Source organism: Nicotiana sylvestris, chromosome 9, assembly GCF_000393655.2.
Source record: "Nicotiana sylvestris chromosome 9, ASM39365v2, whole genome shotgun sequence".
NCBI classification, from domain to species: domain Eukaryota; kingdom Viridiplantae; phylum Streptophyta; class Magnoliopsida; order Solanales; family Solanaceae; genus Nicotiana; species Nicotiana sylvestris.
The window spans coordinates 51,695,335-51,710,833 of NC_091065.1; the positions used below are offsets into that span (position 1 = coordinate 51,695,335).

General features: G+C 39.5%; 1 protein-coding gene across 1 annotated transcript; it reads right to left on the reverse strand.

Moving 5' to 3' along the window:
* Positions 1 to 11,487: 11,487 nt before the first annotated feature.
* Positions 11,488 to 13,561, reverse strand: LOC138877572 (uncharacterized). Its single transcript, XM_070157192.1, has 3 exons — positions 13,216 to 13,561; positions 12,542 to 12,804; positions 11,488 to 12,417 (listed from the first exon to the last, which is right to left on the reverse strand). Exons 1-3 carry the CDS (start codon positions 13,559 to 13,561, stop codon positions 11,488 to 11,490), a joined length of 1,539 nt encoding a protein of 512 aa, XP_070013293.1.
* Positions 13,562 to 15,499: the final 1,938 nt, after the last annotated feature.

A 15,499-nucleotide genomic window follows, 5' to 3' on the forward strand; every position in this document is an offset into this window, starting at 1 on the left:
TAAAAAGTCATTTTAATGTGAATAATGTAATTATGCATATTTATGGGCTATTATTGCAAAATATGCAATTTTAGCCTAAGGATCAAAATAAATATATATAAAAATATTTCAAGCTTAATATGGATATAAATGATGAAAAATTAGATAATAAATTATTATAAAATTATTTATGATGCAATTAATAATTATTTATATAAAAAATGTAGGAATAAATTGGTTAGAAGCCTTTAAAAATTATAGAAAATTATGGAAAAATACTTGGTGATGCTCATGCACTATTGAAGGTATATATGCATATTTGAAATATGTGAGGGGAAAATTGGGTATCAACAACCTCCCCTCTTTACCCGGAAAGGATGAAAGAGTTGTCGGGTAAAGAAATGATGGTCGATTTTGACCGAATGGGGTGTTTTGAAAATATTGACCGCACCCTGGGCTCTGAGCTGCCTACATATCCCTGGTTTTACATGAATCAGGCCATGTGTAGTTTTGGACCCAACGGTGAATGAAACCGATAGAATTGTTATAAGAATAGTCGTATGTTTTGGAAAGGGTTCTTTTGGGAAGGATAGTATCGGATGGGTTTATGCGGAGTTATGAATGTGAATCTGAAGCGTAACGGATGTATCACAGGACAGATATTTGAATAGTCATAGAGTAAAGGCGAGTAATTTATGGGGAGTTGGTTTTGTCCAGAAACAATGACCGGGTATGAATGGTATGAGTTGAAACTAAAGCGAAGGTTGCTCCTATTTGAAGAACAGTTAACTTCTGAATTACCTACAAAACTTAAAATACGACGCATGCAAATATATATGGATTACTGCAAGAATTTAAACATGATGCAAATTCCCTTTGGACCATGAAGGTTGTCTTTGGATAGTGGGATGACATCCTTAGACCATGACGTCCTGGGCCATCAATAACGAGATAAAGGATTCACAAGCCATGAGATCATGTTCTCGGGCCATGAGAATAGTGACTCTGAACCATGACGCCTTTGAATAATGATGTGCGATATTGAGAGATCCTTAGGCCATGACATGGTGTCTTCAGGCTATAAGGATGATGCCTTCGGACTATGACGCCTTCAGACAGAGACATGGTGATGCATATGAGAAAAACAAGACAGAGCTTAGTCTTTTATAGGATCGGGACAGAGCTTAGCTCCGAAAAGGCAAGATGGTTCTAAGTTTCAAAATAGGGTAACGTCCGGTCATTGGACAAAGAAGGGCAGAGCTTAGCCTTATGCAATTGAGAGGCAGGGCTTAGCCTCATGCAAATAGAGGAGGAAATGCTTAGTCTCATATGATGGGAAAGTAGAGCTTAGACTTATGCAATTGAGGAGGAATGACTTAGTCTTATGCAAAGAGAAGGCAATGCTTAGCCTTAAGCAAATAAAGAGGCAGGGCTTAGCCTCATGCAAGATTTGAGACTGGGCTTAGTCTCATGCAAAGAGAAGGCAACACTTAGCCTTATGCAAATAGCGAGGCAGGGCTTAGCCTCATACCAAATTTGAGACAAGGCTTAGTCTCATTCAATGGAAGGCAATGCTTAGCCTTATGCAAATAGGGAGGCAGGGGTTAACCTCATGCAAAAGGAGGAGGAGACAGTGCTTAGTCTCATGCAAAGATAAGGCAATGCTTAGCCTTATGCAAATAGGGAGGCAGGGCTTAGCCTCATGCAAGATTTGAGACAAGGCTTAGTCTCATGCAATGGAAGGCAATGCTTAGCCTTATGTAAATAGGGAGGCAGGGCTTAGCCTCATGCAAGATTTTGAGACAGGGTTTAGTCTCATGCAATGGAAGGCGATGCTTAGCCTTATGCAAATAGGGAATCAGGGCTTAGCCTCATGCAAAAGGAGGAGACAGCGCTTAGTCTCATGCAAAGAGAAGGCAATGCTTAGCCTTATACAAATATGGAGGTAGGGCTTAGCCTCATACAAGATTTGAGACAGGGCTTAGTCTCATGCAATGGAAGGCAATGCTTAGCCTTATGCAAATAGGGAGGCATGACTTAGCCCCATGCAAAAGGAGGAGATAGTGCTTAGTCTCATGCAATGAGCAAATAACAAATATGAGCAGAATATTTCTTAGATGGAGATATATTTATGCTTGGCGATCCAGTTGTTATGAAGGTAATGATTTTAAGGCGCACGTATGTGTGGTTATTTCTCATTCCTACATCTAAAGAAAAATCGTGAGTTTTGCAGGGGAGGTTGGTTCGTGCCTTTGTCTGCTTGTTTTGCTTTGCTTTGCTTTAGAAATCCTGTTTGAGTTGCCCTAGGTAACACCTGGCTGCCGTAGAAATAGACTTTTCGAAAAATATGCACTTATTTGATGCAATAGAGTTATTTTAGAAAACATAGTGGTATATAATATCAATTAAATTAGATGAACTAATGACTGCAATACTTTGGAGACATTGCGGCTTTATTTGCGTTAGAATTTTGAGGTCCTCCTCAAAATTCTGCCCCAGTTCAGTAAATGATCCTTCAGCCGAAGTTTGTTGGACCTGTTTCGAAATTTTGAGAATCCTTGTCGAAATTCTGCCCTAGTTACTTTACCGATTTTTTGACTATCTTACACATGATGATGTCGGTTGGACTTGCTCCGGAATTTTAAGGGTCCTCCTTAAAATTCTGCCCCACTTTCTGGTTCTGGAAAAATGAAGATTTTATTAAAATGTGACCGAACCCATAGGGCTGCCTACATATCCCCTCTTAAACGGGAATCAGGTCAAGCATAGTTCAGTTACATCAAATGAAGAAATGTAAACAATCTAAACATAGTATATTTTGATTGCGTCTGAATTGATAGGTTTTGGCCAAACTTCTCCATCCATTTCTGCAAGTATGAGTGCTCCTCCTGTTAGTACCCTATGAACCATGTAGGGCCCTTTCCAATTGGGTGAAAACTTTCCTTTGGCTTCATCTTGATGCAGAAAGATTCGCTTCAGCACTAGTTACCTCGGTGTGAATTGTCTTGGTTTAACTTTTTTGTTGAAAGCTCTGGACATTCTGTTCTGATAAAGCTGACCATGACACATTACATTCATCATTTTCTATCTATGAGGGCTAATTGCTCATAGAGGCTCCTTATCCACTCTGCATCACTGAGTTCGACTTCTTTTAAGATCCTTAAAGAAGGAATTTCTACCTCAGCGGGAATGACAACTTTGGTACCGTAAACCAGCAAATAGGGAGTTGCCCCAGTTGATGTGCTGACTATGGTACTGTATTCCAATAAGGCGAATGGTAACTTTTCGTGCCATTGCTTGTGATTTTCTACCATTTCCTTAGTATCTTCTTGATGTTCTTGTTGGCAGCTTCTACGACTCCATTCATTTGAGGCCTGTATGCTGTGTAATTTTTGTGCTTGATTTTGAAATTTTCACACATGGCTTTTTTCAGATCACTATTGAGATTGGCAGCATTGTCAGTGATGATGGATTCGAGAACCCCGAATCGACAAACAATACGATCCCTGACAAAATTTGCGATGACTTTCTTGGTTATAGCTTTGTAAGATGCAACCTCTACCTATTTTGTGAAGTAATCGATGGCCACTAAAATGAACCTATGCCCATTTGAAGTGGCGGGCTCGATCAGACCGAGGACATCCATTCCCCAAGCGGCAAAAGGCCAAGGTGCACTTGTTGCATTGAGTTTATTTGGTGGTACCCTTATCATTTCTGCATGTATATGGCATTGGTGGCATTTATAGACATACTGGATGCAATCTGTTTCCATAGTCATAAAAAAATATCCCGCTCTGAGTATTTTGTTAGCTAGAACGAAACCGTTCATATGTGGCCCGCAGGTTCCAATGTGTATTTCCTCGAGAAATTTGGAAGCTTCTTTTGGTGTCAATACACCTTAATAGTCCTAGATCAGGTGTTCTCCTATACAGAATTCCTTCGCTTTCGAAGAAATGATTGGACAACCTACGTAGTGTGCGTTTTAGAGTATGGTTCTCCTACTTTGGGTACTCTCCTTTTGCCAAGTATTCCTTGATGTCGTGGAATCATGGATTTTCATCTGTTTCTTCTTCAACATGAACACAATAAGCTGACTGACTATGGATCCTAACTGGGATGGAATCGATAAAATTCTTGTCCAGATGTTGTCTTGTGGAAGACAAAGTAGTCAGTGCATCTGCGAACTCATTCTGGATTCTTGGAACATGTTTGAATTCTATTTTTGTGAACCTCTTTATCAGTTCTTGCACATGGTACAAGTATGGTAGTATCTTAGAGTTTTTGTAGCCCATTCTCCTTGAACTTGATGTACCGGAAGATCCGAATATCCAATTACCAGCAACTCTTGTATATTCATGTCGATGGCCAAATTGAGTCCCATGATGCAAGCCTCATATTCTGCCATATTGTTGGTGCACATAAACCTATTCTTTACGGATACCGAATTATGTTGACCTGTCTCTGACACCAAGACCGGTCCAATACCCATTCCTTTGAAGTTTGCAGCTCCGTCGAAAAACATTCTCCAACCATCGTAGGCTTCAGCAATGTCCTCTCCTACGAATGACACTTCTTCGTCAGGAAAATACGTTTTTAGTGGTTCGTACTCTCCTCCTACAGGATTTTCAGCAAGACGGCCTACCAACGCTTGTCCTTTGACTACCTTCTGAGTTACATAGATGATATCGAACTCACTCAGCAATATTTGCCACTTGGCCAACTTCCCGGTAGGCATAGGCTTCTGAAAGATGTACTTCAGAGTGTCCATCCTTGATATGAGGTATGTGGTATATGCACAGAAGTAATGCCTCAATTTTTGAGTTATCCATGTCAAATCATAACAAGTGCGTTCTAGCAGAGAGTACCGTGCTTCATAAAATGTGAACTTCTTACTCAAGTAATATATGACTTGCTCCTTTCTTCCTGTCTCATCATGTTGTCCCAAAACACAACTGAAAGGCCCATCTAGTACTGACAAATAGAGTAGCAAAGGTCTCCAGGTTCCGGCGGGACTAGGACTGGTGGCATGGATAGGTATTTCTCAATTTTGTCAAAAACCCTTTGACAATCTTCAGTCCAACTGGTTTCAACATCCTTCTTCAAAATTTTGAAGATGAGTTCACATATTACTATGGACTATGCTATGAAGCAGCTGATGTAATTGAGGCGTTCCAAGAAGCTCATCACGTCTTTCTTGCTCTTTGGTGGTGGTAACTCTTGGATAGCTTAACTTTTGACGGGTCCAACTCAGTTCCTCAGCGGCTAACGATGAATCCCAACAATTTTCCTGCAGGAACCCCGAATGCACATTTTGCGGGGTTCAGTTTTACATTGTACTTCCGTAGCCTGTTAAGAAGAACTTCCTCAAGTCTGCTATGTGATCTGTGGCCCTCTTGGATTTGATGACGACGTCGTAAATATATACCTCTATTTCTTTATGTATCATATCATGGAAGGTGGTCATCATGGCCCTCATATAGGTGACCCTAGCATTCTTCAGACCGAATGGCATCATTTTGTAGCAGTACACCCCCATGGTGTAATGAAAGTTGTTTTCTCTGCGTCTTCTTCGTCCATCCAAATTTGATGGTAACCCGCGAAGCAATCGACAAAGGATTGGAGTTCATTCTTGGCGCAATTGTCGATCAGAATGTGTATATTTGGTAATGGAAAATCATCCTTGGGACTTGCTCTGTTTAAATCCCGATAGTCAACACACACCATGACTTTCCCATATTTCTTCGGAACCGGTACAATGTTGGCTAACCAGATTGGGTATTCAACTACCCTAAGGACTTTGGCTTTGATCTACTTAGTGACTTCTTCCTTGATTTTTAGGCTCATGTCTGGTTTGAACTTTCTGAGTTTCTGCTTCACCGGCGGACATATTGGATTGGTAGGCAACTTATGAGCCATTGTGGATGTGCTCAGGCCGGTCAGGTCATCATATGACCATGTAAAAATATCCTCATATTCTTTAAGGAAACAAGAATATTCTTTCTTTTCTGACGGTGACAGGTGAATACTTATGCGAGTCTCCTTGATGGTTTCAGAATCTCCCAAATTGATTGCCTCAGTTTTGTCCAGGTTGGACTTAGGTTTGTTCTCAAAATTCTCAACTTCTCTGATAACTTCCTTAGGTATCTTATCCTCTTCTTCCGAGTCACTATCCTTATGTTGCGTTGTCTCATTACATGTCACAATCGTTGGTTCATCAAGGTAAAAAAATAGTAATGCTATAGAAGAAAGATATGAAAGATAACGATAATAAAATATCAAATTATTTGATAAATGCTGAAATGTTAAACAAAATATTATCTGAATGACTTCAAAACAATGTTTTAAAAAACAAAATATTGAAAGGAAGATATTTTAAAAACCAAATGCTCAAAAAGACTTGATTTTTTTCAAATAGCATTAGTAGCCAAGCTACCCCGGGACTCGTCTGGCCCTTGATGGTTTGGCAGTCTAGTTTCTGAGAAAAGCTCTCCTCTCCACCGTCTCAATAGTAAGGCCTTCTTCCTTCTCCTCCCCAACTATCACATTGCAATCCATATCTTCGCCTTCTAGAAACAGGTTCCTTAGCCCAACCAAAGCTTCCTCCTTTTCAGATCCCCATATTGTGTCGGCCTGGTGAAAGGTCTGACTCTGATGCGGCACTGGCTGCTCGAGAGGGCAATAGGGACCACGCCATGGGGGCGACCAATCATCATATTCTTGTCATGTATACTGATATCCGAGCCCAAAAGTTGTACCATGACATTTCAACTATATCGGTTTGGTAATGCCTTGGAGTTTCTTCCCAAGCCCTTTGTCGGGTTCATACCCTGACCATGCCAATATGCTTTCTATTTTGCTGTTCCATGTCGTGCCCCCTTTTCCTCGCGGAGTATGAGTTTCGACATTCATTGGGAACAACTCATTTCCTTTTGGGAATTAGGTATAGAATTTGAAGAGTCGCCACCTAACGAATTTAAGGTGCGTTAGGGCACCTAAAGCAAGTAACTCATAAAATCGGTTTGCATTACTAGAGATTGGGTAAGGGCTCGTAATAACCTTGAGGGGAAGGTGTTAGGAACCTCTCGAGGTCCACAACTGTAGGTCCCGTCCGAACACAAATTAGGTAAATTAGTCTTAAGCAAACAAAGTAATTTAGACAAACAAACATTTTGTTTAAAGCAAGGGGTAAAGGGGGTCCTAGGTTTTTTAGCCTATAGGATCACTTCTGTGCAATACTTGGTAATCATCCCCTAAGTTGGGGTGCTACACATAGCATTAGCGCACAAGTCATCATGTCCTTTACTACCCGATTACCCTCCCCTTATATAAGCGATTCTAATTTAAACGTACCCTATGCGTGCATTATCCGTCCCTTACTTATAGTCCTGGAGGTGTTTTGGACTTCTAGTTAAGGTGGATCTCGACCTTCTTATAGTGCTTAAAAGGAGAAAATCTAAGCTACAAGCAAAAATAAATAGGACTGTCAGATAAAGGAAAAATTAAAGGCTCATATTCACCTCCACAAATAAGTAGGCAATTACACGTCTCAAACAACAGTATTTCAAACACTTTAAAAGTCCTATCGCTGGATATTTGGATGAGCCTAAAGCAGAACATATGCAGTGTTTTTTTAAAAGCGAAGCAGAAGGTACTTAATCAGTTGCCTACTGATTTTAGGACTATTTAAATCTGTGCAGTAAACAAAGCACATTTTTATAATTCCAAGGTTTTAGCTGCCCTACAGGCTTGCCTAGGCGTGGATTAGCGATGTCCTATGAATATGGTATCTGGTCATTAATCAGAAGTGCAATAAACTAGTAAACAATTTTAAGCAAGCAGTTTGGTTCATTAGGTCCTATATGCATGCTATCTAAGTGTAAAAACTGATTTAAAACTTATAGACGTGGTATCTAAATACAGAAATTGGTTTTAAAACCTTATAGGCATGGTATCTAAATGCAGCAATTGGTTTTAAGACCTTATTTGTATGTAGAAAATTGATTTAAACCTTGTTGACATGCAAAAACTGATTTTAAGCTTGCAGGCATGGTGTCTAAATAAACGAACGTCGTAGTAACCTATAGGCATGGTATCTAGAATGCATGACTGATTTTAATTTCATGGGCATAGTATCTGAATGTACATAAGCAAATAAACATCGCAGCAACCTATAGGCATGATATATAGAATGCAAGACTGATTTTAAATCTTATATGCATAGTATATGAATGAACATAAGCAAACAAATATCACAACAACCTATATGCATGGTATCTAGAATGCATGTCTGATTTTAAATTCATGGGCATAGTAACTGAATGTATATAAGCAGACAAACATCACAATAACCTATAGGTATGGTATCTAGAATGCAGGACTAATTTTAAATTCATAGGCATAGTATCTGAATGTACATAAGCAAATAAACGTCACAACAACATATAGGCATGGTATCTACCCTTTCCCAAAACATATATACGAATCCCTCTCAGTTTTACTAATATCCCCAATATTTGTTTACAAAGAAATTATTATTACAAACCAACATAAATAATGAATTACAGAAGTGAAACTGTTAAAACTATAAGGAGCCTGAATAGGCCCAAATAGTAAACCTGCAAAGTCAGGCCTTCAACCAAGTGAACATGCCAATACTCTCATAGTGCACCCAATGGTATCCTGGTGTGTCAAACTTCCCAAAGGCCTCAGGGACCCCGGGAGATGCTCACACCAGAAAACTTTCAAAGCAACCCTTTTGTGAGTAAGTTTGGAAAGCCAGCCCCATTGTGTCAAAGTTCAGAGGAGTCTCATGGACTCCTAGACAATACTCACACTGAACGGGCATGACCCTAGGTGTTCTAAGAGTAGGAGTTGAAAACAGAAGATAATTAAGAAAATAGTTTTGGATTCTCAGGAAGTAAGGAGCAAACGGGGTCATCCAATTCTTATAACTCAAACAAAGGTCCCAGCAATATACAAGATCACTTAAAGTTTCAAATTAGTTTACTAGTTGTTACTAGGTGAGCAGACCCTAAACAAAGGCATGACATGCTGGGATCAATTAGATAGTCACATTCAAAGGGGTATCAGGGATTGAGAGCAATATTGGTCAGGAGTCTGTGAGAGGTTAATATTTAAAACATGATAGAAAGAACATGCTAGTCGAGAAACAAACAGATATAGGTCTAATTTAGATATGAGCAGGCATGCAGACTTGCAGACTTGCAGACTTGCTGAAAACAGAAACACATAGGTCTAGCTGAAACAAAAGTAAACAGGTTGAAATCAGGACACTCATAGGTTTAATCAAACAGAAGTAGACATGCTATTGCAGTAAACACATAGGTTAAACAGAAGTAGAGATGCTATTGCCGTAAACATATAGGTTTGATTAAATAGAAGAAAGACATGCTGATTATAAGGAAACACATAGGTCAAATTGAATAGCAGGAAATATATAGTTTAATTGAATAGCAGTAAACATGCTGATTAGGAACAATGAACATGAAGCACGGGGATCTAATGAGATAAAGTAGACATGCTGATAACAGGGCACATAGTTAAATTGAACAGTAGTAAACATGCTGAGTAGAGAAACACATAGGTTTAATTGAATGGCAGTAGTGGAAGCATACCGGTTAAAAGATAGCAATAGAAGAGTGAAGCAAACAGGGTCCAAAGGTCTAGCTTGGGCTTCCAGGCAACTAGACAATGTAACATAAAAGAGAAGAAGATTATGATAGAGGAAGAGAACAAGAACTTTGTGTACTTTTCTATGTTTGTGTGTGTGTGTTAAAGAAAAAGAGTAAGGCTTATATAACTTTGAGTAGAGTAGACAAATAAGGCAAGAAAAATTAATGGCATATAAATAAAGTATGCAAATCAATTAACCAGTCAGGTAGGGCTAACCTAATCAATTAATATTACTTAAATTATGGAGAATCTCATACGAAATCAATCAGCGTGCATAATTGAAGTTAAATAAGGTAAGAAATAAGTCTAAAGACCATAGATTAGACTAATTAATCTAAATAAGGAAAGTAGTACCAATTAAAAGTTATAAATGAGGAAAATAGGTAAAATCACAGGGAAGTACTAATTTTAATAGGAAAATATGATTCGAACCCTAAGTAAAATCAGTCAATCTATTTTGATTGATAGAGATAAATAATAACGGGGGAAAATTAAAGCGGACAGTGAGACAAATGAATAAAAAAAGGACTAGAACATAAGAATAAAGATAACCAGCTTCAAACACTTAGAAACTTTAGAAAAGCTTTTTGCAGAAACAAGAAGAAGTGGAACCCTAGTTCTGGGAAACTTTAGGATCGATCATCAGTAGAAAAAAACAGAAGGAAAATGCCATAGAAACTTGAAACCTTTTTAGATCTACAGAGATCTGACCAGCACACAATAAGGAAGCTAAAAACCCTAATATAACAAGATACTAAAATCGATTAACAATAAAGAAAACAAAAGATTTTAAAAAAAACTACTGATAAACTCAGAATCATTCAAGATCTACAAAGATCTCGACAGATTCACGTTTAAAAAGGTTAGGGTTTTGAGAAAAAGGGGATGGGTAAAGAAAATCTGGTTTTGAACCAAAGATTCAAACCATAAACACAAGATAATAGCACTCACAAACGAAGATGAATGTATGCAGACTCTTAAACGGTTTTGAACAAGATCTGGGTTGGATCTCTTACAGATCCCTTCATGCAATAATAAAATCGAACAACCAGAAGAAGTAAGAGGCTAGTAGGGGCCTTAAATCACCAGGCAATCCCATGGAATAGGTAAGAATCGAAAGGTTTGGGGGAGAATTTAGGTGTCGGCGCCAGGGTTAGGGTTGGTCTCAGAGAGAACCGGAGAAGATGAGGAATTCAAGGGCGGATGGGTGTGAAAAAATGATTAGGGTTAGAGGGTCATTTGAGTTAAAAAAGGAAAAAGTGAATGGAGGTCATTGATCTCATAGATCAATGGCCAAGATAGAGGGGTTTGGGGTTGGGTAGAGGTCTTTAGGTTTGGGCTGGGGTGATTTGGGCCTGGGTTTAATTAAATTGGATTGGGGGGGGGGAGTCCGATTTTGGATATAAATTAGGGGCTATTTGTTAAATACCCATTTTTACTAAATAAAATAATTTAAAAAATAGCTAATTAAATGATAAAAAGTGATTTGTAAAATAATTACTTAATATTATAAAAGTATAAAAAGTTATTTTTTATATGGATAATGTAGTTATGCATATGTATAGGCTATTATTGCAAAATATGCAATTAAAGTCTAAAAAATGCAATTAAAATATTTGAATAACTATATGAGCCTAAATGATGAATTTAGATGATTAAATCATCATAAAGTAATATGAGGGATGATTTTTGGATATTTATATAATAAAAAATACATAAATAAATTGATTTAAGGCACTTAAAATTATAGAAAAATCGTAGAAACATTTATGCATGTATGCACAATATTTTGAAAGTATGCATGCCTATTTTAAATTATATGAGGGGAAACAATTGGGTATCAGCACTCCACCATTTATCTTTCTTAATTGCATTGACACGCTCGATGCGGTGATAAGTTTCTCCACCCAACTTTCTTCTATTCTCGACAACCGGGACAGTTTGATTGGTGTAAATGGGATTACTTCCGTCTCCATGAATGATTACCTCCTGATGGTTCCATTCGAACTTCACGGCTTGGTGTAGCGTAGAAGCCACAGCTCCATTGGTATGTATCCAAGGTCGTCCTAGTAAAAAATTGTACGTAGCAGATATGTCTAATATTTGAAACTCAACATCAAACCAAGTTGGGCCCATTTGTAAACAAAGGTCAATTTCCCCAATTGTGGCTCGTTGAGACTCATCAAATGCCTTCATATTCATATTCCCTGCTCGTATCTCATGAAAATCTTTACCCAACCTTTTCAGAGTAGTCAATGGGCAAATGTTGAGGCTTGAACCTCCATCTATTAGGACTCTGGTGATGAATTTATCCTCAAATTGTACTATGATGTGTAGGGCCCTATTGTGACTTAGTCCTTTTGGTGGCAGTTCATCTTCGTAAAAGGTGATCTTATGGTTTTCCAGTACTTTCCCTACCATGTTGGCCATCTCTCCACTGGTAATATTGTTGGGCACGTACGCTCCACTTAACATCTTCATCAAAGCATTTCTATGCGCCTCAGAATTTTGTAGCAGCGATAGGATGGATATTTGGGTGGGAGACTTGTTTAGATGATCAACGATAAAGTATTCTCTTGCTTGTACTTTCCTTCGGAGATCATGTGGACCAGTTTCAATGATGGGTTGTTTGGCAGCAGCTTCCTTGCTTGTTCCTCCCAAATTTTCAGGTGTATAGATCCTTCCAGTTTTGGTCATCCCTTGTGCAGCACCAACTCTTCCATTTTTGCTTTTCCTTTCTCCTAGCTTCGGCAACATAATCCCAAAGTATAGCATTGGAATTGAAGGGTAGTGTGGATGCTACCGTCACAGTGAAGGGTGTGGCTACTTCTATTTCAAATAGAGTAGGTGTAGTTGTAGGTGCCATTACTTCAATTTCAAACGGAACTGATGCGGCTACTTCAACTTCAACCGATGGTTGTATCTGTACCACAATAGGAGTGAGTGTGACTGCAGGTTTAGGGTAGTCACCTTCCCGAATAAGCCCAATCGGCCCTTCAGGATCCCATTCTTCATTAGTTTCTATCACATTTACTCTTTCACCCCTATGATCTGGGAGGGGATTATTGCGAACATTGGGTGCGGCTTCCGTTGCTTGTATGACTTTGGTATCAATTAGGGTCTGAATCTTATCTTTTAGAGTGCGACATTCATCAATAGTATGTCCTTTCATGCCAGAATGGTACGCTCATATTTTGTTCGGGTTGACCCATTGAGAGGATTTTTCCATGGCGACAGTGAGAATAGGGGTGACATATCCGGCAACCTTCAGTCTTTAATATAGCTGGTCGATGGGCTCAGCAATAGGGGTGTATTTTCTGGGCAACCTGTGATCGAAATTGGGTCTGGGTTTTGGATAGTTTTGACGGGTTGGAGGTGAATGATAATAGGCTGGTTGGTTGTTATAAGTGTAATAGGTGGTAGGGGGTTGAGAATATCTGGGAGGTGAAGGTTGGTATGTGGGTGGAGGTATTTGGTATGTGAGTGGAGATTTTGGACCTTGGGCCACCATCACTGCCCCTACTTCTTTCTTCTTTGATATACCCCCTGATTGTAATGCTTTGTTCGTAGCCTGCAATGCCTCAAAATTAGTTACCATCCCGCTTTTGATCCCTTCTTCAATCCCTTCCCCGTGTTTGATGATGTTGGAGAACTTGTGATTTTCGATGACCATTAACCTTTCATAGTATTGTGGATCCCGGGCCCTGACGAAGAATTTGTTTATCTGCTCTTCTTCTAGTGCCGGCCTAACCTTTGCAGCTTCTGACGTCCATTGAGTAGCATACTCGCGGAAAGTTTCCGTTGGTTTCTTCTTGAGGTTCTGTATGTAGAAGATGTCTGGTGCATTCTCTGTATTAAACCTAAATCGGTCCATGAAGTCCGATGCCATTCTTAGCCAATTAACCCACTTCTTGGGATTCTAACTGATATACCAAGATATGGCGTCTCCAGAGAGGCTCCTCATGAATAGTTTCATTCGGATTCTTTCATCTTTCCCAACTCCCACGAGCTTATCACAGTATATCCTCAAATGTACCTTTGGGTCTACATTCTGACAGTCTACAACCCTTTTCCTCATCTTCCCTTCCAGTTCCATTAGACCCTGCTCCAAATGTTCCAACCTTTTTGTCGACCTTGTAGCCATTTCCCTCCACTCATTAATTGACTCCATGTCTAGCTTGTGTTGTTCCAAATGCCTGGCTTCAGACTCAAGGACTCTTTTGCGTAGCCTCTCATACTTCACTTGTGTTTCAACAACCTCATCTATGACTCTGTTTCCTTGACCAATCCCTGGATCGATTATTCCTGCTATGTTATCTTCAAACCTTGATGGGTAGAAGTGCACATGACCTGCGTGATATTGATCTGGCTCGATGGTATCTTTTTCCATGATAATCTTCAAATGCCACATGTGGTGGGCCTCACATTTATATGTAATGGCGTCATCCTGAAAATCTGCTCTGTAGTGACTCATTTTGGAGACTCGTGGTATGACTTATTTTCTACCAGCTTGTCTCATGACCCTGAGAGAAACACATGGATGTATTCCCCTTAACCCAATCAATACCAAATACGGAATATCCCTGGATCTGATAATGAATTCATTAGTAGGGAACCACTCGAACATCCAGTGAACCTGGTCCTCGGTCAAATTGCTGAAAAACTGTGCCCATTCTGTAGCATTCTCTGACTGTGCAAATCTGTTTAGGATAAAGGTCATTCTTTTAGGACGGTGGAAAGCTATATGATCGTTCCTTGGTCTCCGTGGAAACACTTGGTGGTATTGGCCCCTCTGAAGATTTTCTAACAACCAAATCTGCAGTAGCAAGTTACAACCCTCAAAATGTTTGAACCCTTTCTTGCAACGATCCAAAGCCCGGTATATGTCTGCTACAATCATCGGAACAATAGTATAGGTTTGTCCCTCAATTCCCTCCATTAAAGCTTTGGTTACCATGGACAACTCGGTGTGAATTCTATCCCCTTGGCTTGGAAACACTATCATACCCAGAAAGCAGATGATGAATACAAAAACCCTACGATGAGTCCAACCTAGAGAAGTGATGGAGAATTCATCATGGAAGATACAGTAAGATTTGCTGTGTCCGTATCATTCATAGAGGAAGTCGAAGGGTATGTAGGACTTCTTCAGGCCTTCCAAGTCGCCATTCTTTCTCAGACCCATCATCTTCAAAAATCCCCTGGAAGTGCGGTTTTCTGGTACTAGTAAACCGGGACTATCCCATGGTAATCCAGCGAATCCTCCTATTTACTCCAAAAGAGGAGTCATTATATTGCCAAAACGGAATATAGCCCTTTCTCCATCCCAGAACATAGTAGAAACTTCGATCAGCATGTTGTTTGGCTAAATATCCAACAAGGAGGGTAAATTTCCAAGAACCTTTTCACGTGATTTTTGTCGTTTGGCGAAAGGTTTTCCCACCAATCTAACAATAACGATGGTATATTTCGGACCATGCCGAACATGGGGACTTCGTGCCTCATTATCTGCAAAAATAAATAGAGTTAGACCCTTGCCCCCTCCAGATTCGACTACTTACACATTAACGATTAGCATGCCAGCATTTATCTCTTCAAATAATGCACATATCGTGGTTGCGCCCGTTGGAATTATGGAAATCTTGGTAGACTTTGGACAAGGTTTTCTTAGAGGGTTATTATGTGGACAACATATTAACCCAGGCTAGGTTTGATCATGATGCATGTACATTATTATCAGAGTAAGGTTTCTATAGAAGTTTAGACTGGTACCCTCAAGCGGACAACTTGAGAGGGAAAGACACGAAATCGTCGACTGCACCACTGA